Source organism: Cydia strobilella, chromosome 20, assembly GCF_947568885.1.
Source record: "Cydia strobilella chromosome 20, ilCydStro3.1, whole genome shotgun sequence".
NCBI classification, from domain to species: domain Eukaryota; kingdom Metazoa; phylum Arthropoda; class Insecta; order Lepidoptera; family Tortricidae; genus Cydia; species Cydia strobilella.
The window spans coordinates 9511986-9538604 of NC_086060.1; the positions used below are offsets into that span (position 1 = coordinate 9511986).

Sequence of the window (26619 nt, forward strand, 5' to 3'; positions counted from 1 at the left end):
ATATTTTTACATTTAGGTACATGGTGAAGTTTTAATAGCGAAGTGACTTTATATGTCATTCTGAACCATTTTTACTATGTGGCCAATGCCGAAATCGCGAAAAAAAATTTGACTGTTTTATACATCCCGGCTGATGTGATACCGCTGATTTCTATGGGTTTAAATACGTTTTTTTATTTATTATAGTATTCAATATTTGCATTTTTGGTTGTTAAAACATGTCATGCAGAAAATAATAGAGCACTCGTTTTGTTTTATTATATTATTAATAAATGGACTAAGTTCCTTGTTAAAAAATACCAAATAAAGTACCTACAGTGGTAAAAATATTATATTAAAATGGGTTTAAAGAATTTATTTCTCATCATCACCATCAAAATGATAATAATTATAAGGTATTTTTATGCTATTCCATTTGATTAAAATATACTTAAAAAGAATTGAATTTACAAAGGAAAATGTAATTAGATATTAAAGAAACTATTTAAACGTCAGAAACCCTCAGTTGTAATATAAAAGCTGAAGAAAAACGGTGCCAATTACGAACCATCAAAAATAGAAGAGGGAACATGGAAACAGGAAAAGTTTTCGTGGCCTTTTATTTAGCAAGGCCTTGTAAAATAATTACTTACCACTCAAAAACGCCACAGTAACAAGGCCTTTATTTGCAGAAATGCCACTCAGCACCAGAATCAACAAAAACCACTAATTGCGATTTGAAGCGCCCTTAAAATTGACAATTCTGAAACGTCCACAATTTCACTAATTGACGCTTAAATTAGTGTGGCTGTAAGATGACTGTAAAAATATTAACTGGAAATAAAATGATAATATTGCTAAGTAGTATTGGTATAATATTGTTGTTAAATTAAAATCAGTTCTATATATTAAACGCAAAATAAATGAATCGTAATTGAAAACTCGTATATGTGTATGTCCATATTCATATGTCCATGGTCCATAAATGGTTCCCTTGTTCATATTTTAGTAAGACATGGGGCTTATTTATTTAATTTAGAATAATTGATAAAGGACACCAAAACAGGCATCGTCGACGTTGGGGTCAAAACCGCCAGGCTAAAGTGGGACGAGGCAGGTCATGTACGACGTACGAGGTGGGATAAACCAGCCACGGAGTGAGTGCCAAGGAGATGGCGGGACAACCTGCAGCGGAATCATGGTCGCGTTTTTGTCACTTGTCATATCATGCGTCACTTTCGCACTTACGTACTTGTTAGAGCGTGACAGGTCTGCCGTGTCAGACGTATCTCTGCTATCTTTAGATAGCAGAGATACGCCTAACCAGTGCAAAATGAAACTAGACACTATGCTTTACATAATACTTAAACAAAATTTCAAAAAATGTCTTTAGTTACTGAGATATTTCATGCTTTAAGATAGACGTTTTCGAATTTTTGGACATTGAGTTATGCGTATCTCTTCTAACTCAAGTTAGAATAATTATGCGTAACTCTTCGCAGTTTTTTTACGGCAAACTGGATATCTACTATCTCGAGTTATCATAGTTTCGCGTAACCACACGCAGGTAGTACGGCGATAGGCGGCTCGCGGTGAGGCGGGGGGCGGGGCGCGGAAGGAGCGGCTGGTCGCTCCTTGCCACGTGTATTTGTTTATTTGTGTAGTTTCAAGCAAAAGGTACCACATTGTCGCTTATCATAAGGACATTCTGACAGGTTTTTCGTATAAAGATACAACCAATTTTCGTCTTTATGGTAAGCGACAATGTGGTACCTTTTGATTGAAAACGTCACATTTACATTTCATTACGTACGTAATATTGACCCGGTTAAGTTAGCGTTCCGGTGTTTTTTTATGTTGTTTGTTCAAAATATGATAAATTAGTCTTTAAAATGAGTTCTTTACGAAGTAAAGCCTTGTTACGAATGTGTAGTGAGAGAAATGTGAAGGCGTGTCGGATGACCAAAACAACGTTTGCCTACGTTGCACCAAACCTGAGTTCCACTATTAGGTACAGCTCTCCCAAGTGCTCATTAAGGCATGTCGGATGACCAAAACAGCGTTTGCCTATGTTACACCAAACCTGAGTTCCAATAGGTACAGCCGGGGTTCAGCATCAGCTCTATCTTGGGTACTGCTCTCCCAAGTGCTCATCAAGGCGTGTCGGATGACCAAAACAGCGTTTGGCTACGTTGCACCAAACCTGAGTTCCACTAGGTACAGCCAGGGTTCAGCATCAGCTCTATCTTGGGTACTGCTCTCCCAAATGCTCATTAAGACGTGTTGGATGACCAAAACAGCGTGTGCCTATGTTACACCAAACCTGAGTTCCACTAGGTACAGCCGGGGTTTAGCATCAGCTCTATCTTGGGTACTGCTTTCCCAAGTGCTCATCAAGGCGTGTCGGATGACCAAAACAACGTTTGCCTACGTTGCACCAAACCTGAGTTCCACTAGGTACAGCCATGGTTCAGCATCATCTTTATCTTGGGTACTGCTCCCCCAAGTGCTCATTAAGACGTGTTAGATGACCAAAACAGCGTGTGCCTATGTTGCACTAAACGTGAGTTCCACTAGGTACAGCCAGAGATCAGCTCAGCTCTATGTATACTAAAACCTTCTCCCTGAAACCCGCATCAAAATCGGTTTAGCCAAACGCGAGATAATCGCGGACAAACATACGGGTCAAACTGAGAACTTTTTTTTTAAGGCGGTTAAACATTTTGGAGTAACTGACCTTCTGCCGTTAATTCCGACTTTTACACTTACTGGGATTAAATATTAAATAAAGTACATACAAACAAACACACACATACATACATACATACATACATACATACATACATACATACATACATACATACATACATACATACATACATACATACATACATACATACATACACACATACACACATACACACATACACACATACACACATACATACATACATACATACATACATACATACATACATACATACATACATACATACATACATACATACATACATACATACATACATACATACATACATACATACATACATAATAATAATAATAATAATAATAATATATTCTTTATTGTGCATAGTTAAAACAAATTTAGATACATTATAATTAACATAGCGAACTAAGCAACAACAGGCGGTCTTATCGCTAAAAAGCGATCTCTTACAGACAACCTTCAGGTAGTAGAATTTACCGTATGGAAGAAATAAATGGGTAGAAAAATAAACGGATAACAAGAGTAGGAGAATTTTTTAAATGAAATCAGCACAGATAAATATATAACAATATACATACATAAATAGTTAGGTACATACATATTAAAGATCATACTAATAAATATTAAAAATAAATACATATATAAATATCTATACATATACATACATATATAATATAGCAGAGATAGTAATCGAATGGTTAACAAGCTTAAGGAAGTGACAGATAGTGCATTTTAAGTTGAGCCTTAAAAACATACATACATACATACATACATACATACATACATACATACATACATACATACATACATACATACATACATACATACATACATACATACATACATACATACATACATACATACATACATACATACATACATACATGCAATACATGCATACGCTATTAAACATAAGGCTCTTTCCACCAATCGATTGATCTACTTTATAACCAATGATGTAAGGACTGATGGAAATCGGGCTCCTTGTATGTAATGTGAGTTAGCATATTATAAAATGGATTATCTTGTGTAGTCTGGTTACGCGTTTTACTAGGAGCACTAATACAACGAACTCTTACAACTAAAGATAAAAGAACTACGCGTGACCACCTCAATATTCCCCATGCCCTGGTTACACGTTTTACTAGAAGTTGATACAATGTAGTCTTCTAACTTTAGATAAACGAAAACCTCAATAAGCCCGCGAGCCGTGGCCACGCGAAATAGTATGAGCGCTCATACAACGAACTCGTCTAACTTTAAGTTAACATAGTTACGCGCAACCACCAAATGTATGAAACAGTGGTTACGCCAAACTATGTTTATGCGTTTATTTCAAAAACTATGTATTTTTACAAAAAAAAAGTAAAGAAATATTATTCTTCACGTCTATTGAAACACAAAACACATATTAAAAATGACTTAACTCAATAAACTCACGAAATATATGAGTTTATTAGTTTTCACGCTCACCAAAAACTTTAAAGTCGATTTACTCAAAACTGTGTTTTTTGAGATAGCAGAGATACGTCTGACACGGCAGAGGTATGGTGACAAATGATAGACAGCCGTCCATCTTAGCCCCGCAGGACGCGTTTCTAAAAAAACTGAACGGATGCTGCGGTTAATCGGGAGGATTGGAAGTCTAGGGGGGAGGCCTTTGCCCAGCAGTGGGACACTTAATAGGCTCGTTAAAAAAAGTTCTCGTTCTGTTCTAATTTATTGTTATTAATACTATAAAACGCGCATAGATTACACGCTCATAGTATCTCCGCAGCTGTAGCTATACGAATTTATATTAGGCTAGCTTTTGTCTGCGACTTTGTCTGCATATATTAAATCACATTTACAAACGGGTCTATCGCGAATTTATTTTGTTACCTTTATTTACCGACGTTTCGACACAGGTTTCACTGGTCGTGGTCGCGGCTAACTGACGTCCCAGCAAAATGTCAAAACAGAGACATAACATTTGTCTGCATAATCGATATTTCCATACACCACTAAACTTCTATAGTGAATTCCATCGCTCTTTTCGCTATCCTATGATTTAAGGGACAAACACTAATAGATGTCGGATATAATAATTATGATAAAACACTGTCTATGCTTATGCCATACTATCTAACTTTATAGAAAAAAAAAAATTGTACCTATGAGCAGGAGTCAATATGGTTCGCAATCGCAATGTCCTAATATTTACTTCAATTTTATCCGCATTTGATTGCTTATTAACAAACACCGGATTGACGGGGGCAAAAGTGCACCAGTGCTAGTGAACAATTAAAAATCGACTAAATTTATCGACATCGTAAAAAACAATTTTATCCATCATTATCAAAATGGCTAATGGCTAAGTTTGGATACATTTAATTGTGTGCAAACCTCTTTCATTTATACTTATCACAAGTATAAACAACCGATATCTGACATTGACGGTGTCGAGTCACTTGTGACAAGTATTGAAATTACATTGAATAATTAATTCAGTACAACAATATTATTTAGCATTCCGATTAATTACGCCTACCTTTTTGTTTTTTTAGTCGGTTAAAAATGCCTCGCAAGAAAAAAGATTGTTCATTTTCATGGAAAACTGACCATTCAGATATAGAAGATAGAGGTACGACTTACTTTTGCAAGAAATGTAAAATTCATATGTCACGAAAAAAGTTTTCCGTACAAAGGCATATACTCGTACGAAGCAAAAGGCATAACAACGTCGCTAAAAACCAAAACGTATTTAACCTGATCTTGCTAAAATTTATTTTAGCTTGCAATATACCATTATTTCACATTTAAAATTACCCAAACACAAATTTGTCCTCGCACTATTAAACGTCAGTTCAAATTTGCCCCCGTCAATCCGGTGTTTGCTTATTAATTTCACTGCCGTTTCGTTAAATTTACGACCCTCATACAAATTTTCCAATAGAGATTGTCCTTATCTAAGATAAATGAAAGTCTTACTCATTGAGAAATTATTTCAGTCACTAAAGGTTTTTGACAGATAAGTACCATTATCTGAGGCAAAGATAGATATAACTCCGTAATAGATAGATACAGTCTAAGGAAAAAACGTGCCTCGAAAATCAAGAAAATTTGATTCTCGTTTAGAGGGCGCTACTAGTTTTGGCCTACAGTCGAATAGATGGCGTTGGCGGTTTCGTTTGTTATTTAACAATTTTAACGCATATCAGTGAAAGAACATGGGTCAAAATCATAAAAATAATTAATGCAAATAAAAAAAATCATTTATCTATATTTAAATACATTCTATCGTATTTTTATAAATCTTCATTTTTAGTTTTAAAGTGTGTCGACAGATGTCAGTGAATTTACTAGGGTTACAAAATTTACTATGACAGTACCGCTCTAGTATAAGTTACTCTATGTCTGAGGCAATAACATACCTACTATCTTTGCACTGACACAGTCGAATTTAATGAATAAATTTGGAAACTGGTGTGAGAGCAGGTGGAAAAAAGAGAACCCATTTCCATACCTAGCCTAATAGCCTATAGTTACAGTTTTAATTTGTATATCGCTTTAAATGTACAATAATACAAATGTACAAGACATTCCCGGTAAACCACCTTAAGGGTAAAAATTGTTTAAACGTCTTGCAGACAGTCAGGCGATATCATAATAGTGATGACCAATAGCATGGCACTTAAAAATGTGGGTGTTAAGAAAAAAAGGTTAGCTCAGGTAAAGTTTATTTTCGTCCATTGTCTCTGTGCCGGCCGGCATTTGCAAACTAAGATAAGGAATCCAAAATGCATCATAATTGGTTATCTTTAAGGGGAGGCGAAGCTAAGCCTAAACAACAACAACTAATACGTAAACTGTCCTGACTACCTATTGTTTGTCTAATTACCTGCTTTTACCCTTTTCATTATGTATCGAAATTGGTTATCTCTATTCTATGGGAGGCGGAGTTTAGCTCGCTCGTAAGGATCGGGATAAAAAAATTCTGAAGTGGTTCACCGGGAGTCCTCGATTGTACCTACCAAATTTATTTGCTTAAAATTTCCTCCTCAATTTGATGGTTTAATAATTTGTATTTTTGTTACTTTGCTGTATTTGGTCGAACGAATGAATTAATTACAATCTGTAGTTAGCAATGTATTGAATTACAGTTGCTTCAACATATGTTCGAGATAACCAGGAGTGTCTCATTTAGCCACAACACTGCCTAATCTACTACTTATCATTATCAAGCTGTATCAAATATCAAGAGCTAAGATAAAACCCATATAGATATGAGTTAGAGAAGTACTTAGTGGGAAACTTCGTGAAATGTTGTTTCGTAGTATGTTTAGTTACAGTAAGTTTGTAAACAAATAATAAAAATATTATTGAGAAGTTTCTTGCTTAATATAGATATTTTTACATTTAGGTACATGGTGAAGTTTTAATAGCGAAGTGACTTTATATGTCATTCTGAACCATTTTTACTATGTGGCCAATGCCGAAATCGCGAAAAAAAATTTGACTGTTTTATACATCCCGGCTGATGTGATACCGCTGATTTCTATGGGTTTAAATACGTTTTTTTATTTATTATAGTATTCAATATTTGCATTTTTGGTTGTTAAAACATGTCATGCAGAAAATAATAGAGCACTCGTTTTGTTTTATTATATTATTAATAAATGGACTAAGTTCCTTGTTAAAAAATACCAAATAAAGTACCTACAGTGGTAAAAATATTATATTAAAATGGGTTTAAAGAATTTATTTCTCATCATCACCATCAAAATGATAATAATTATAAGGTATTTTTATGCTATTCCATTTGATTAAAATATACTTAAAAAGAATTGAATTTACAAAGGAAAATGTAATTAGATATTAAAGAAACTATTTAAACGTCAGAAACCCTCAGTTGTAATATAAACTACCACTAATTAAATACTTAATTAAGTAAGATGGATTTGGGTAAGATTGGAAGGGTTTTTCATGAGGGGTAAGACAAAAAATCGTCCATATGCCGAAACATTACGGGCGTCTTTTCATCTTACCCTACATGAGAAACCCTTTCAATTTTACCCCAACGCACCTTAACACAAGTAATCGGCACGTTCACTCCTACTTGTAGCTAAAATAGTTAAATAGTAATTTATCCCATTATGTCATCTGTAAGTGTACTTAAAACCAATAAACTAGTGGATCTTGTGAGCTGTTAAGTAGAGCTCACGAATCCCCATTTCACGAAGCCATTGAAATCAAGAAACAGAAATTTCAATCGAGACGAAGGTTTTAAGATCTCATCCACATGGAACCCAGTCATTAGTAAGTGTAAGCGAAATCAAATATCGAAAGTTGAAAAATCGAATATTGTCAGTGTTGTATGTCGACCCGGTAGCATCCCTAGTGCGCAAAACGTTCAAGTTAATAAACAAGACCAAGTGCGGGTAGTTCGAAAAACTCGCGCGCCTAGAAGATGTTGATGTCAACTTTAGCCAGTCTTCTCCGAGATCACGGGGACAACGCCGTCCTCGAAACGTCGGAGGTAAATTTAAAACTTATTTTACGTGATTAAGTCCCGTCGTTGTAAATAATAACGAAAAAAATGTTTGCCAAAATGAAACGGTGACCTTTTTCGCTCGGTCAATAACGGAACAATCGTACATTAAATCGACCTAACCTCACATTAAGCTCAGTAAGGCTTGTGTTGTGAGTACTAGACGTCAATATAATATAATACATACTCCTCCGCTTACAAATCCTCTGCTTTATCACTCAACTGTTTTTCAAATTTATGTAATTAAAAACTGAAATATTGATTTAAACTTTCACGATTTTTACTCATTATTATTTACAACGACGGGACTTAATCGCGTAAAATAAGTTTTAAATTTACCTCCGACGTTTCGAGGACGGCGTTGTCCCCGTGGTCTCGGAGAAGACTGGCTAAAGTTGACATCAACATCGGAGGTAAATTTAAAACTTATTTTACGCGATTAAGTCCCGTCGTTGTAAATAATAACTGAAATATTGTCTTTTGTTTTGTGTGTTTCTTTGGTTATACATGTACTTATGTAGAATGTATAATTTTGGTGCAATACAGAACATTTACTTACTTACTCACTTAAATTTCATATACTAAGAGAAAGTGACTAAGGTCTCCAGTGCCCAAGACACAGCGTATAATTTACTAGCGACCCGCCCCAGATTCGCATGGTTAGTTCAACTAATTTACACAAAACCTTTACAATTTATACATATAAACCTTCCTCTTGAATCACTCTATCTATTAAAAAAAACCGCATCAAAATCCGTTGCGTAGTTCTAAGCATACATAGGGTCAGACATACAGACAGCGGAAAGCGACTTTGTTTTATACTATGTAGTGATATAGTAGTGTTTCTACTTGAAATAAAAACAAATTAAACCATTTTCTGAGAATAATTTAATTTGTTCTTATACTTCTAACTCGTATAATTAAGTCGTAACTTGAGTTCTATCAACAGCACTCGTCCTTACTTAAGGACTACGAGTTTGTGGCGTTTGCTGTAGAGACTGGGCCCTTGGTAAACCAACATGAAGGCTTTTGTGAAGGCTCTGTCGGCACGGCTGATGGACACCGTGTGGACACCACAGGAGACCCCCAAAGGGCCTACCGCAACCACGTTCGACGTGTTACCTCCCTGTCACACTTACGTACGAGTTAACAAGTGCGACAGAGAGGCTACACGTCGAACGTGGTTCGTGGTAGGCCCTCAGGGCCGGCGAGTGCTTCTCGCAACGTAATATCGCCCTGGCGGTACAACGAGGAAACAGACGGAACTGCTGCATGGGGTGTTCTTCTTAGTGTAAGGCCTGAGTGGACGCTCGAAGCGGAGCGTTCGGCGGGGCGTGCAGCGTGGCGTCGAGCATCCAAGGGGTTCGAGCAGCGTGCACTAAGGCCGCTCGCATACGTTTGCATTTGTTTAACATGCACGCTGCACGCTCCGCTCCGCTGCACGCCCAACTCGAGCGTCCACTCAGGCCTTACACTTATAATTACGTTCTTATTTTAGTTTTTTTGCTGTTTTAGTTTAAATAAGTTAATTTATGTCTATGTTATTTAAGTTAAGTTTACGCTCATTTTCTATCATTATTATTATCAGCTTGTTAGACCCGAGTTTTTTGTACTTGCGTCGTTCCCAGAGAATCATTCACAAAATTGACGTCAAAAAAAAAAACAAATTGCATTATCTTTGTATAATATTCATAGGTTACCACACGAGAACGCTTTTTATACTTTACTGATTATGTACTAGTATGGAGTCTTTATTTAGAGGCTCTAGTTTTTTTGAGATGCGCTAAAAATAGGGTCAATAGGGTAGGGGTAGGGTACTCGGGACCTAAAAAACTCGAAAGCCTTTTTAGCGCAGGGTCTCGTAAAAAAACGTGTCGAGTACTTTAAACTTAAATAAAAAAGATACGAGTTTCTAACAACACTAGTTTGTATGTAAATAAAAATTTACACTGTTTTAATACCTAATATTTTCCTATAAATGAGACAATGTTTCCGCTCCATCACATAACTCAAGATCGATCTTCATAAAATGGCGGAACGATATGGTCCATAAAGATGGTGGTTACAGATAAAAATACAATATAATGTTACTGTAGAGAATAACTGAAAGATTTTAGGATTAGTACCTACAGTCAAGTGGGGTTACTGTGCACAGAGGGGTAACTTATACAATGTGTTTCTTAAACTTATACAATCTGTTTGAAAAATACTATAACTAGTAGAAAAAATGAACCTAAGACTGGTAAATCCTAATTCAAAAATTGTTAAAAGCACACTGGACTCCAAATCACAACGGTTTCTTTCACCACTTCAAAATTCAATGTGACAAAAAGTGTCTATTAAATCACAGTACGGGGATTCTAGTATGAATGAATGAATGAATGAAATTATTTAATCCAGAAAATATTTCCATATAAGGTTAAAACATTTAAAACGAATTACATAATAATATACGATTAAATTAAATTAAGACGTACACAAACACAAAAAATTTATTAATTAAGTTATGGCAGTAGTTTTAGTTCAAGAACGTTATTTAAATGAGAATGTAGAAAATATTTAAAGCGAGAATAGGAGAACTGAAAAACGAATGAAGGTTCACAGCGAGCTGAAAAAACCTTTACTAGATTTTTATCTACGCATAATATGAGGTTAGAGTATTTTAAGATTTTTCATAAAATATTTAAAAAATATACTACAAGTGATTCAGTGCTAAATGGTCGAATCGATAAATTAAACAGATTTACCGAATCCGTGTACCTACTACTTAGGTACATTAAAACTTCATTCTTATTAAATTTTAATGATCCATTCTATAGTTATAATAAACAACCTACAAATGAGTACCTTATTATTACCATAGAGTAACTTATACTAGAGCGGTACTGTCATAGTAAATTTTGTAACCCCAGTAAATTCACTGCCATCTGTCGACACACTTTAAAACTAAAAATAAATATTTATAAAAATACGATAAAATGTATTTAAATATGGATAAATGATTTTTTTTATTTGCATTAATTATTTTTATGATTTTGACCCATGTTCTTTCACTGATATATGCGTTAAAATTGTTAAATAGCAAACGAAACCGTCAACGCCATCTATACGACAGTAGGCCAAAGCTAGTAGCGCCCTCTGAACGAGAATCAAATTTTCTTGATTTTCGAGGCAAGTTTTTTCTTTAGACTGTATCCATCTATTACGGAGTTATATCTATGTTTGTTATTACCTACCAAGATCATTTAAAAGCACAGGAAAAAGGCAAATCGATATTGAAAAGGAAAGCCTTCACGCAAATAAAAGGGTATGGGGATAAATAATTGAAATATAGAACGAAAAAACCGAAGACGAGAGATACTATTACGAATACGAAAGTTGCTATTACGGAAAATTCCTTTTGTCTAATAAAATGACAAAGATTTCTGTGAACAAAGAGTTCTGCAAATTTTGATGCGAGAAGTTGTTTTGTTCGATTCGAAGAGTGATGAGTCCGGATATTAAATAAATAGATAAATAATATTTATTTTGACGACTGGTCTGGCCTAGTGGGTATAGTGACCCTGCCTGTGAAGCCGATGGTCCTGGGTTCGAATCCCGGTAAGGGCATTTATTAGTGTGATAAGCACAGATATTTGTTCCTGAGTCTTGGGTGTTTTCTATGTATTTATGTATCTGTATATTATATATATAGTTGTCTGAGTATCCACAACACAAGCCTTCTTGAGCTTACTGTGGGACTTAGTCAATCTGTGTAAGAATGTCCTATAATATTTATTTATTTATTTTAGGACAATCTTACAGCAATGGACCTATGGGATTAGGTGGAGTAAGCTCAATAAGGCTTGTGTTCATTATATAAAACACCTTTAATACAATGGTTATAATTATAGTATTTTAGTAATAGTACCTAAACCAATTTATTATACAAAAATCAAAATAAAACAGGAAAAATAACATTCGTCATTAGTACAAAGGCACTTATCCCTTTGGAAGAGATCCCTCCAGTTAACGCAGGAACAAAAAATATTTGTGATAAACATAAATTTGTTCTCTGTATAAATGCCTCTAAGTTTCGACCGCAGGACCAGGAGGTCTTTGTAGGCAGGTTCACTACCGAACAGGAAAGGAAAAATAAGGAAATTCGTCGTCTTGTATACGGTTTTGAAACAACATTTAAATGCTTCATTATAGTTTAATTTGAGTATTATTGGTTAAATAAAATAAAACACGCGGTTTTATGACCCATTTCGTACGTTGTCACAGTGACAATACAATCAATATGAAAGTCGCTAGAAACCTTGTACTATTGTCACTGTGACAAGGTACAAAATTGGTCAGAAATTAAAATCTTTGGCTGTATCTACAATTTCAATTTACTTGTCTAACTATCGGTCGAGGCATTAAAAGCGTGTTCCTGTAAAGGATGGACCCAATCTTACAAAACATACATAAATATATAATCTGTTAATATTTTTAATAAAATAAGAAATAGTAAAATACTTAAAAAAAAATAACAAAACTACTAAAAAAAATTTATTCTACAAAAAATTGTTCTTAAAAAAATCTGATTTTCACAGAATGCTGTTTTGCTGTTCAATTCGTTTTTAAGGATCGGTACAGTTAATATTTTTTGATAATTAAATACTAGCTTTTTCTTAATAACAAATATATAAAAAATACTTACGATATCATCATAAAAAGGCATCAGGATGGTTAAAATCCTCTGTATATGGTACACGCATAACGTCCAATTCACAGTCTGACCGTTACAGTATGGCTGGTCATGCCTGACATGGCCTATTACCTCTTGTCCACCTATTTTGACTAAACACTATTATAACCATTAATAAAATCACCAATTAAAAATCACGCATTCCCGTAAAAAAAAACAGTTTTGTTTAAATAACGTTACTCAATATAAAAAAATACATTAATTTTAATACACGTTATTGAAAATTCGAAATTCGCAAAAGTTTCAATGTGTCGTAGCTTCGCAAAAGGATGAAACGCGTGCGACCTCCCTTGCTCCCAAATCAAGACTGAACTAGCACCAAGCAGTGTTCGTCTAGCTGAAACATTTTTGAAAATAGAACACCATTACTTTTTTTTTCGAAATTCATTGACTGGCAGATCGAGTGCAAAGCCTATGAATAAATAAGACAGTTGCGACCCTTTTTAATCGCGTTTTACCTTTTCGAACCTTTTTGCGTGTGTAAACATAATGCTTGTAGGGTAAACAAAAGGCGGTCTCGACTGAATTTTCTTTACTTTTTGCGCTGTTGGATTCTTTCGACAGCCGTTTAGTAAAAATCTGCCTTTCTTCCATTGTAGTTTTAAAATTGTTTTTGGTTTTTATTTGTGGAAAATGAGGGATTAAAAGCAAAACAATGGCTTAAATGTAAACGAGGGGAAAATGTTTTAATTTTGACAACAAAACGGAGAGATTTATAAATTATGTATTTGTATTTAGTAAAGCCTGTGTTTCCATCCTTATAGCGTAAATTTCTAATGGTAGTGTGATTTTTCATATATCTTTTACCAATAATTGTATATTTACATAAATTAAGATTTACCCTATATAAATTCTATCACTGATTTAGCTGTGAAAATCGATGTTTTTTTTTCAGAATCAGTAAACAATTATGTAACACATATATTAATTTCAGGCAAAAAGAAAAACCGGCCAAGTGCGAGTTGGACTCGCGCACGAAGGGTTCCGTAGCATTACGCAAAAAATGACAGGAAAACCACGTTTGTTGTATGGGAGCCCCACTTAAATATTTATTTTATTCTGTTTTTAGTTATAGTTTGTTGTTATAGCGGCCACAGAAATACATCATCTGTGAAAATTTCAACTGTCTAGCTATCACGGTTTATGAGATACAGCCTGTTGACAGACGGACAGCGGAGTCTTAGTAATAGGGTGCCGTTTTTACCCTTTGGGTACGGAATTCTGAAAATCATGCATTTAAAGGTTAAACGCCTGGCTGACTAATGGTGGCATGCTTTCGTAACAGTTTGTTGCAGTAGCTGTATTGTTTAGCGCTGTAGGTATCACTCATTTCCCTTGAGACAATGAGGGAAGGAATGCGGCATTGAACCTTAGGGTCTCCCCAAATATATCAACGCGGAATCGGCAAAAGCCGATAGGAAAAAGCTTTATGTCTGCGCAATAAGAGCGAAAAAGTCGTTCGGCGCGGCTCGCGTCGGCCGACGCCTGCCGACGCGTCGACGGCAGTTGAGATCAAAAAAAAGTAATCTAGTCAGAGCTTTTACATTTTTTGCTTGAGTACTCAGTTAATCATCATTAGGCTTGTGCCTGCTCGGTCACTACAGAGAGCGCTCCGCTCTCGGTCAATCGGTCAAACGAACTAGTTCGGTCTTTTAGTTCCTTTAGTTCAGTTCGGTCGTTGAGAGCTGGGAATGAATATGAATTGATTTTACGGTAGTTTTTTTTAAACCTTTGGCAACTGATTTACAGTTCAAGTTGTACGATACTATATGATAGTTAAACATTTAAACTTGACACAATAAAAAAAGTTAAAATATAAAGAAAAAAATATTTGATTTTTCTTCATACTTTTCAGGACTGTTGTTTGTCACTCTTTTATCTCATTCGTACTCGTGCCAGCGTCATTGTGAACCATTTCGTTTATTCTTTTTTCTGTTTCACTCATGTCAAGCGCTTACCAATCCCACTGAACTAAAAGACCTAATGACCGATCATAGAGCGTGCAAATAGATTTAGTTCCTTTCGGTCCTTTATATGATTTCATTATTAATAGTTCTTAGTTCATGACCGACACAAGCCTAATCATCGTGGATTAACAAAATGTTAAGCAAAATAGGCCGCAAAACGTAGAACATTCTGTATAACCTTTTTAAATAAACCGGGCGGTACTCAGGATGTTACTCACTTAAATAAATCACTTTCTAATTGATTTATGATTCACTGTCAAACTAAGTTAATGTTTATTTAATATAATAAGTGTGGTGCTGAATATTTTTAAGGTTTTAAAGGGAAGGCCGAGATAAGTTGAAATACTCGTAGGGTCCCAGCACGCACAAGTTGTTTGCAGAAATCGCGAAGCGTATGGTTGACGTAACTGGTGACCGAAGAGCTGGCGGCTTCCACGCACAACGTATCAGCATTGCGATACAACGAGGAAATGCCTCCAGCATCCTTGGTAGTTGGTGCAATGCCTCAAAAGGGCTTAATTTTCAAGCTAGTTATTAATTTAGTTTAGTAGTAACTACCACTATATCTTTCATGTAAATAAATGCTTTTAGTCTGACTAATAAAAAGTACAGTTAATAAAAGTGTAGTTTATTTTTGTGTAGGTATTTGCTTTTGGTTTTGCGACATCATAAAAACGTGTTTATGTCCTACATACAGAAATTATTGGCATTATGAAACAAGCCTTATCCGTTAGGTTATCAAATTACTTAGGTCTTGTTTGAATTTCTTATAGTTTAGGTGTTACTCGAAATAAATTCACAGTCAACATGATGTCGTTATGCTATCATTCGACCGCGTGTCTCGCTGGCGCAGCACTTAAAACATTCACTGCTGAGCTACGTACCGCTACGTCGTAGTCGATAACACGGGTTTCCCGGTATGTAGCGGAAATAATGCTTCGTATAGGCAAAACGACAACGTGTTAACTGTGTTAAGTACACATGCAGGTATTACGGACAAGTACGAACGAAATGCACGCTCTAATGACGACTAAATGACATCGTTTAGACACCTATCGCTCTATCAGATTCCCTCCCCTCTTTTTTGTACCATACACAGTACGGCATGTACATATATATGTACATAAATATTTGTATGCAAAGGTACTAAGCTAATAGTTTTACTGACAGTACCATATAGGCTTAAAACCATAAATTAAATGCGAAGCACGTTCCGCCCGCCTAATAATCAAAGCCGCATATTTATTAAGATATATTATACCGAGCCAGACGGAATCGTGCTGGGATAACTGCCACTGATTTGTTTACTAAAAGTACTTTATAAAAGTACATTTATTAAATTAAATAAACTTCGTCTGGACAAACACAAGCCAGGCATTGAGCTTACTGTGGGACTTATTTATATTTACGGATTCTGAAGGCATCATAGAGGGTTTATGATATGCGTTTAGATAAATAGTTTAACATCTTATTCAACTACGTTGAACTAACGTTCGCTAGTTTGACGGAGTTAACAGCGCCATCTACTGGGACATTGGGTAAACCGTTTGAACTAGGCGTTTTATACATGCTGTCTATCAGGCCAATTCAAAAGTACACTGACAAAAGAATGATATATTAAAATCATGTTATTTAGTTAGCGTGCGTCTCGCCCGCGCCTATTCATCATCAGTACATGGTATTCCATGTACCTACGGATAAAGTACAAGCGAAATTACCGATATCTGAATGACCTAAGTTAGATGTCATTCCGATATCAGTATAATATGACTTAATTGACATAAATAAATAAATATTTGGGGACGCACTTACACAGATCTACCTATCCCCAAACTAAAGGGGCCCACTGACTATCAGTCCGCCGGACGATATCGGCCTGTCAGTTGTTTGGAACTGTCAAATTTTTGTTCTAACTGACAAGCCGATATCGTCCGGCGGACTGATAGTCAGTGGGCCCCTTAAGCAAAGCTTTTATTTACTATGGGTACTACTAGGCGACGATATACTGTGTGGAAAAAAATAATGGGCCCTGGTGGGAAAGTGCCTAGCTCATTTTAACTAAAGGAAACATTCATTTATTTTTTTAAAGAAACACATTTCTATCACTATGCTAACACTATCCTTTCAGCTTGGTCCCTATAAATGTTCCATTCTATATGTAGATATGTTTCCTTACTTACTCAATGGCCCAGCGACCCAAAATGAGTCTTAGCCTACGAAACGAGTTGTCTTCAAACTTCCTTCAGTTGTTGGTTATCGGCTTGGAGATCACGCAAGTCTGTTTCAACAGTGCATCGTCCCAGCGATCTGGGACGTCCGATCGGCGTGGCGTGCCCCTACCGAGCATCCCAAGTATGTTCTTTTACTTCGCGATCATGTATTCTTAAAACGTGGCCGAGCCAGGGGAGGCGGTGGGCATATGTCACAAATACTGGTAGTGTAAGTATTCGAACGAACGTCAAAAAATTGCTAAAGATACGATATGGATCGGATATGTCAGTGTCAAAAATGCCGTTTCTTCAAACAAAAACGTCACTGTCACATGTCGTATCTTTAGCAAATTTTTGACGTATCTTAAAGTTCGAATCATGCCGTAAGTCAAAAGTCAAAACAGGTTAAAATGCTCATAGATATCTATAGTCTAAATTGTGTAACTTTGGGACTTGGTCGCCAATAGTATTCTGAAATCACTAGACTTTAATGCGTCGATAGATCGGGATATTTACCGTGACACTGAAACTGAAACTGTTATAGTATTCTGATAATATCAGAACATCATTGGGTTAAAAAAAAATACATGTTACTTGCAGTAATTTATTTTAAATTATCTTGAAGGATTCTTAGCAAGGCTCGCGCTTGAAAATTCGCCAATCTGAAATAAAAATGAAATAAAAAGTACCTACACGGAACTAAAATAAACGGGTAAATCTGGGAAATTTGCACAAGAAGGAGAAGGGAAAATCGTTTTTTTTATAACTACTTCAAACTATAAATGAAATAAATATCATATAAAATATATACAAAGGAAAAAAATGACCAAAAGCTCCTTTTTTTTCCTTTGTATATGCTGTTTAAATAGTAGTGTGACTACTTGTAAAACCACAAATTAAAACATTTTCATAAGAAAGCAATTTAATTTGTTCTTAGAACTTTACTTCAGTTGCCTCACAATACGAATATCATGTAAAAGTCGTTGGGGCCGATACTGCGAACCCGACCTAATCCCAACTAGGTAGGTAGTAGTTTATGCGAGCATGAACAATATCAGTTGACCTGCAGTTTTTATGTACCGAATGATTTTATTACGACTGAGGGGACTCGGAGGGGTTATGTAGGACATACTGAACATTTTTTACTATGGAGCTAACCTTGAACATATCTCAAAAAATCTGCTGTCGCATATATTTCGGCAAATAGCATGTTAATGTTTTCTATGGAAACAGCCATTTTATTTTCGCGATTACGGGTTTGTCTGCCTCCTTTAAGTAAGATCAGATATAAGAAAATCAGCCTGTAGGTAAAGTGCATAGGGACCAGGAAACATGCAAGGAACAAGGCAATCATAACTTGGAAGGATGTTTTAAGGCAAATTGCTTAGCTCGTTGAATATTCTTCGGCTTCCATCAAAATGTAATGAGTTTGTGGTACGATTCGTCAAGTTTTGGAAAACACGAAAGCTATTACTGAGCTCATGAAAACTCATGCATAAAGCATCGCAGGTTTGCGCGGTGTAACGGGAATGCCAAAATAACGCTATTTAAGGCATTTTGCAAACTTTTTATACGTGCAGCCTGTGGACAAATTATACTAAAAAAGCCTTAAATGCCCTGCGCGTCCAGTACAACAATGGGTTCAGGATGCTGTTGGGACTGCCTCGTTTTTGCAGCGCGTCAGGTATGTTCGCGGAGGCGCGTACGGACTGCTTCGGTGCGATAATACGCAAAAGAACTGCCTCCCTGATGCGTCGCGTGCGAGACAGTTCCAACAGCCTCGTGCGCCTAGTGTTAGAGTCGCCTGCTTGCGCCTTCTGGAAACATTGGGACAATGTACTTACATATGGGATCCAGAGGATTAGTTTATAAGTTATTATAGGTTAGTATAGGTTTAACTAACATAGGTTTAAGGGAATGTACACTAACACTATGGACATTAGTCTGAAATAAAATATATTGATTGATTGATTGATAAATGTTTGGGAAACATCCTCGTCTCCGGTAAAAGACGTTAATCATTAACTCAAACTGATTAGCATTAAAGTTATTTATCAAAAAATCTCAAACAAAACAAACGAAGCTTTAGATAATAATTAAGTTGGTCTAGTTTTGTAAAAATATTTTTTATAATGTCAATAGCTACCCAGAGAGGGAAATGGGGACTACGTTGGGGGAACCGCTCGTCCTCTTTTCTCTTGAAATAAAACTAACAGATATATAGAAACGAAATATATCGCGTATATCGAATTTATAATAAATACATCCCGATGTTTCGAACCCTTTACAGCGTTCGTGGTCAACGGATGACTGAGGAAAAGCTACAGCTCTTGCAGCTCTTTTCTCTTAATAAAAAATACAGATAAATAAATAAGTATAAATAAAATAAATAAATATTATAGGACATACTTACACAGATTGACTAAGTCCCACAGTAACTCCAAGGAGGCTTGTGTTATGGATACTCAGGCAACGATATATATAATACATAAATACTTAAATACATAATACCCATGACTCAGGAACGAATATCTGTGCTCATCACACAAATAAATGCCCTTACCGGGATTCGAACCCAGGACCATCCGCTTCACAGGCAGTCACTACCCACATCACTACCTACTAGGCCAGACCGATCGTCTAACTTAAACAGATGTAGTGAACAATCTTTTGCCATCGTATTTTCTCGGAAACTTTCGTATTTGTCATCCTACTTCCTTCAGTCAACATCAGTACTTTTTGTACTGAGACTGCATGATTGACCTTAGTACGTTTCCCTGAAAATACGATGGTATTCACTACATCTGTATATATTTATGCTCAATCCCATTCTTATTATAATTTAATAATATGTATGTACATAGACAACTTTGGAAACAAACCCAATTATTTTGTTTAATATTTTGATTTGTATTTTTTAAGTAGTCACACTACTATGTATATATAAATATTAACTGTAAAAGATGTCATATATTAAAGAAAAAGTGACGAAGCCCTCCAGTGGTGAAGGCCGGATTCGAACCGGCGTCTTTAGCTATCGCGGCTAAAGCCATGAACCCCTAGAACTGAACTGGAGGGCTTCGTCACTTTTTCTTTACATATGACATCTATTACAGTTTATAATATGTACAAAGCTCAATCCGGAGCTAAATAAAGGGGCCCACTGACTATCAGTCCGCCGGACGATATCGGCCTGTCAGTTGTTCGGAACTGTCAAATTTTTGTTCTAACTGACAGGCCGATATCGTCCGGCGGACTGATAGTCAGTGGGCCCGTTTATAGGCGATAGAGTCAATAGAATGCATACAACTTACAGTACTCATACAAATAGTATGCATACAACTTCGTAACGCCTCTCTACATGAGGTAGGGAGGTAGTGATACTATGATTTGCATTGTGGAAGACCTATGTATTTGTGGGACCCTTGCGGGAGTCAATATCTTCTTAGAAGAACTATTATTATGTAAATTCGTATGAGATACTCACTCCGCCAAGAGTTGCAATTTACATATTGCATTTCACAGTAGTTTGGGAAGGTTTTGTATTCGTCGTTGTATGAAACGGCGCAGACGGTTTGCATTCTGTAAATAATATTTATAATATTAATTATCATTCAGTGTATACAAACTTTTTTTAAGATTAGCTTTGTACTGTCCTTTTGTCGGTCAATCTCAAATTTAATAATATGCCAGCGGTCTAATTGCCGCGACCCTACACAATGTATGAAAAATCGTGGCAATTAGTCGCAACCGCAGACATATTCTCAGATAATGACCCTTATATTAAATTTAAAATGTCGAAATTATTTAATTTACTTTTTCAGAAAATGACGATATAAAAAAATACGAACTGCTAATCCCTAGAAAGTGACGTCCTAAGAAAGTGACCTAAGTGTATTTACCGTTACCTTAAAAGGGACGTCCACAGAATGACGGTGTATTTCGTATTTAATATTGGAAAACAGTAACCTATTTAAGCAAAAATAAATACTTTCCTATTTCCTCATACAGATTAAGAAGAAACTTCTTTTTTTTTTCTACATCGAGTAATAACTTACATAGCAACATTACACTATTATCAAACGTGGGCAAAGTAATAAATCTGCAATTATTACCTACAAATCATATTTTTCTAGCGGGCGGACGGAAATAATTCTAGAACGGGTTACGTAAATAATTTGTTAAACGGATATTTTTGTTTAAAATTTCGTAACTATACTAAAAAGCTATGAAAACGGGTTACTCTGTGATACAATTACAGCCACTTTTTTTTAATAGCCTATAAAGTGCCTAGCTGGGCAAAGACCTCCCGCCTGGATTTCAAATCTTCCGGATTGAGTACACTACCCGTCCAGTTGCTGATAAATGCATCCAGACCCTATTTCACCACGGTGACAGGTGCGACAATAGGGATGATGCCACATGTTGAATTTTATAACAAGATCTAGTAACATAGATAGCAAATGAGTAATTTATCACAATAATGTAGATATTAAAATGATATATGGAAATAATACAAAAATACAGGACTTTAAAGTTGAAAAATTTAAGTAATTTTTCAACTTCGAAAAGGAAAAAAGTAAGGGTACCATTCGATTCCTTACATTTTATCCAAAAAAATATTGTACAGCAATGATATACATAAACGCAATATTTCACCGACAAAAACGCAATTTTCTTATTTTGTCCATACATTCAAAATGGGCTCTCAGTGAACTTGACGTCACGTTCACTTATCGTTTTGTTGGAAGAGTTTCGCGAGTGATGTACGACTGCCTGGCTTTGACTATCATTTCTGACTTTTGTATTGCTTTAATGCAATGGGTCCCATAGACATTTGATCCTAAAAATAAACCTGATCGATTGATACCATTAATGAAAATGTGTCATCTAGCCTATTGTCGACATCACTGTTACTGACGTTGACTAATGCATTTACGCATCTCACCCCCGGGCTGGGGAAGCCCTTTGGGGGGTGGTATGTGGGACTCGCTCCTCCTGTACATCCTTTGTTAGCCAGAGGAAGGGGAGGAGAATACCCACTAACATCTGCGGTTTCACCCTCTTTACCGTCAGGGGAGCATCATGGGATCGCTTGCGGCATTCTATCCGCGATGCCCCGGAATCAAAAAGTCACTTAGGAGGTAGTCACAAGTAGGTACTGCGTCGCGACATTGCTGCTGACAGAATGAAAGGTAATTTAATCGAGTAAATTTGACGTTTTCTGTAGTAATACAGTGGGTAGCATTACTGCTGCAGTATTGCTGCGCGACAGTAACTGTCGGCTGCATTGCTGCCACAAATGTCACAAATCCCGGCAGCGTTATTGATTACGTATGACATTTCCTGCGATGCTGCTGGTTTACGTCCTGGCCACGACATTGCGCGACTGGCTTCGGCTAAGGCGAAAACTATACGTGGGAACGAAAGCACATAATAAGTAATAGTATTTTCATACAGAACGGCCACGCACTGCCCCGCCCCGATTCGAATTACCTCGCCCCGCAACAGCAGATTGACGAGCTTTTGCCGACCGCTCAGTTCTGTTTTTAAGCAACTTACACAATGACGCATGCCGCGTGTATAGACGTGCCGTTCACACATAGAAACGCAAGTAATTTTTGATGTATAGCGTGTCCGCCCTGTTACGTTAGTCTGATTCCGAATGGTACATTTACTCACTTGTACGACTGAGCGCATTTATTGAGGAAAGTCTTGCATCCGTGCACGAAGAAGTCCGTCGCCCAAAACGCCGCGTTTTTTGGGTAGTTGATCACGGTTGGGCGGTATTGGTATCTTGCTGATACCACCACGAGAGACGACAGTACTAGAACGACAGTGATTTTCATTAAATAGGTCACAAGGTCACTTCTGTGGACAATATATTAAAAAACCGGCCAAGTGCGAGTCGGACTCGCCCACCGAGGGTTCCGTACTTTTTAATATTTGTTGTTATAGCGGGAACAGAAATACATCATCTGTGAAAATTTCAACTGTCTAGCTATCACGGTTCATAAGATATAGCCTAGTGACAGACAGACGGACAGACTAACAGCGGAGTCTTAGTAATAGTGTCCCGTTTTTACCCTTTGGGTACGGCACCCTAAAAATTAACGACACTTTAGAGGTATAAATATTATGCAGCTATTCTTATTTGTGTCTCAAGTACTGAAAAAATTTATCCCACCTGGTTAGGTTAGGGTGCATCATAAAAATTTACTTAAAGGAGCCTACTGACTATCAGTCCTCCTGACGATATTGGCCTGTCAGTTAGAACAAAAATTTGACAGTTCCGAACAACTGACAGTCCGATATCGTCCGGCGGACTGATAGGCAGTTGGCCGCTAAGATTCTCTTAACATTACGTGAAAAACGTGTACGAGTTAAGCCTACTATGAAGTGTGTAGGACCCAAATGTGGTATTTTCTTTGAAAAGGGACCTTATTGTCGATGGCGCTTACGCCATTATAAACGATGCTCCGATATAAATACAATGCCGCGCGACGCTGTGCGGCGTAAGTGCCATCGACAATAAGGTCCCTTTTCATAGAAAATGCCCCAAATACTCGGAGGGTCTTAAATAATTATTTTACATTTTCTTTGGTACCTATTTGACTCCAAAAAAAATTTTGCTTTTCAAAGCATTAAGTTTACATACATCGGAAATAAATACTAAAATCGAAGCATAGCTTTAAGACACTTACAATATTGTTTGATAGACCTACTAACAAAAATTTCCTAACATTAAATCATTTTACGGTTTAGACTCACTTGTTTTAGTCACTCGCGCGAGTCGCGAGTCGCGCGACATGTTTGACAAGTGAGTCTAAACCGTAAAATGATTTAATGTTAGTATGTCTCACAACAGTTTAAATTCGAAAAATTTCCTATCTTAATTAGCTTACATGCCAATTCGAACGTTCACTGACATTAGAATGATGTTTGAATGATGTCGGAACCCTAAAAATAATTGTATCAGCAAAAAATATAAACGCTTAGCGCTCAGCTAACACTCGTGAAACTGAAGTTAGGTACTTTTACTAAGACTAAAGGGCCACTTGCACCATTCCACTAACCCGAGGTTAAACGGTTAAACCTGGAGTTACTATGGTTACACGTACAAATTGACACTGGTTTTACGGTTTAACCGGTTAACCCTGGGTTAGTGGGATGATGCAAGTGGGCCTAAGTACTCAACACACTCTTAGGACCATAGCTTAGGTCAGTAAAGTTACGAAGATCACTTAAAAAAAATTTTGCTAGAAATCTTCTTACAGGCGCTTTATATATAAGTAACTAGAAAGTTTTTTAGTGAAGTCGCCACTTAAAAGGTAATAAACAATAAAAAAAAGAAAAAAGTTAAAATTTCGAAGTCGTTTAAAAATCGAAATCTAAATAATGTATGGAAATGATTATTTCCCTTTCCAATCGATTATTGTCGATAAATGATTGTTATCTTGACTATGACCCGTAAACTACTGAACCTAATGTATTTCATAATATAACATAACCTAAAACATCGAAATACAGTAAAACAATTGTAATTATAATTATACTTTCTAACACACCCAATATAAGCTATTACTAACGTAATACGGATGTATTTGTATCCGAAATAAAATACCCGCTAAAGAAGATTCTGAAGAAATTTTTAGCAGGACGTAAAATTTTTCACGTTTAAGTGCCAGTTGCACCAACCATACTTGACAGACTGATCAACATCACTGAGCACAGAACTATAATTCCCATACTATAAAATTTAGCGAACGCTTTAACGGTGACCGACGGTTTGGTGCCACCGGCCCTAAATCATATTAAACGTGAAATTTTTTACGAGAACAAGTAGAAAGGATCAGAAATCGGAATACGAGTACGTAATAGATTTTATTAAGCGAGTTCTACCTGCGAGACCTAAGCCCTTCTACGTGTACACGTTCAACGCAGCTGACCAACTTTACTTACACGTGCAATAGAGCATATAAGAACAAGTTCGGCCTGGCCAGCCACATTAGGGCTCACGCTAGACAACATCCATAATGTTTATTTAGGGTCGCCGTCATCGAAAACGATGAGGAGAACTATATATATAAGCGAATTCTACTATTACATTTTATCGTAGGTACAGACTTCACTATACTTTACCTACTAACCACCAACCCATATCAGCAGCTCACACGCACTGAACATAAACATTTATGAATCAGAGATCGTCAACAGTTTCAGATCAATAAATTCACACGGTACATTTTAAAAGTTAGTTGTTTCTGTTGTCGGTAAAAATCGTTCAAACTGTAAAAATGCTGTAAAGATAAGTGAACGTAATATTAAATATTTAAGCTAAAAATCTGAAAATACAGCCTAAATATAGTAACTTTTTCTTTATTTTTTTGCGTGTGTAATTCCAATGCGGGCGATAAATCCGACGACCGGTCTGGCCTAGTGGGTAGTGACCCTGCCTGTGAAGCCGATGGTCTTGGGTTCGAATCCCGGTAAGGGCATTTATTTGTGTGATGAGAACAGATATTTGTTACTGAGTCATGGGTGTTTTCTATGTATTTAAGCCTCCTTGGGCTTACCGAGAAACTTAGTCAATCTATGTAAGAATGTCCTATATTTATTTATTTATTTAAATTAAACCAGGCAGAATTTATCCGTGTAATCATTAATTAAGAATTTTTTTAAGATACACTTAATCATGACCCCGTAGTTAATTTTTGAAAATTTACCGAGGTTCGAGGAAGGACATAGTTTTTATCAATCATCAATATTATTAGACAAAGACCCGGTCAGAAACAGGTTCTATTTCCGAAGAAGTTTTGACTTTTCATCTGGTATATATATATTCTCAATTCTTAATGTAATGAGCAGATGTAAATACAAAAACCGCTAGAAATACCCATTTATTGGTTCAAACGGCATCCGTATTTATGAAGTTCCAAAAAAAAGCGTAATTGTAAATAAACAAATGTAGCCGATTCCTGGCTTCAATCAGCTTTGCCCATAATGCCATTGGCACCTCGGTTTGTGTAAATCTTAGAGATGGGCCGAAAATGGTTTGCCGAATATAAATATTCGGCCGAAAATTTCGGCGAATTATTCGGTATAGCTGTAACATTCTAATAAATCATTCGAAAACGCTTCAATTACATTAGCAGTAATGAATCGCTTTCTAGGCAATTCCCTAGAAACTAGCAGTTAGTAAGGCAAAGGAACTAACAAATAAATGTTCAACACCCCAAAGATCCTATGGATTCAACATGTCTTAATATTTGGGAGACCGAGCTTTACTCGGAAAACATATAAAAACACAAAAATGCGCGTTTTCCCAGAGATAAAACCTAGTTAGATCGATTTTTCGCGGAAACCCCCATATAGCAGATTTCATCGAAATCAAACAAAACTATGAAAACGGATTATATCGCTTATATTTAATAACTATCGCGGTAACCGCAAAACAATATTTCATCGAA

The 26619-nt window shown here is 36.3% G+C and overlaps 2 protein-coding genes across 2 annotated transcripts in view; both read right to left on the minus strand.

The window, feature by feature from the left end:
• LOC134750528 (neuropeptide F receptor) overlaps nucleotides 1–13259 on the minus strand; it is a 95824-nt gene extending 82565 nt beyond the window's left edge. Inside the window, exon 1 of the mRNA XM_063685724.1 lies at nucleotides 12925–13259. Coding sequence (XP_063541794.1) covers nucleotides 12925–12945 — 21 coding nt within the window. The 5' untranslated portion in view covers nucleotides 12946–13259. The remainder of the gene's footprint in view (nucleotides 1–12924) is intronic.
• A 4480-nt stretch (nucleotides 13260–17739) lies between these two features.
• LOC134750675 (uncharacterized) lies at nucleotides 17740–25384 on the minus strand. Its single transcript, XM_063685908.1, has 4 exons — nucleotides 25292–25384; nucleotides 22832–22976; nucleotides 20637–20731; nucleotides 17740–17811 (listed from the first exon to the last, which is right to left on the minus strand). Exons 1-4 carry the CDS (start codon nucleotides 25308–25310, stop codon nucleotides 17780–17782), a joined length of 291 nt encoding a protein of 96 aa, XP_063541978.1. The 5' UTR covers nucleotides 25311–25384; the 3' UTR covers nucleotides 17740–17779.
• Between the last annotated feature and the right edge of the window lie 1235 nt (nucleotides 25385–26619).

Excerpts from the sequence above, each read along its gene's own strand:
- LOC134750675 (XM_063685908.1), bottom strand. Across the intron at positions 20,732-22,831 it reads AAATGCGCTCAGTCGTACAA|AATGCAAACCGTCTGCGCCG; the intron begins GTGAGTAAATGT and ends TATTATTTACAG. Across the intron at positions 17,812-20,636 it reads AAATTGCAACTCTTGGCGGA|ATTGGCGAATTTTCAAGCGC; the intron begins GTGAGTATCTCA and ends TTTTTATTTCAG.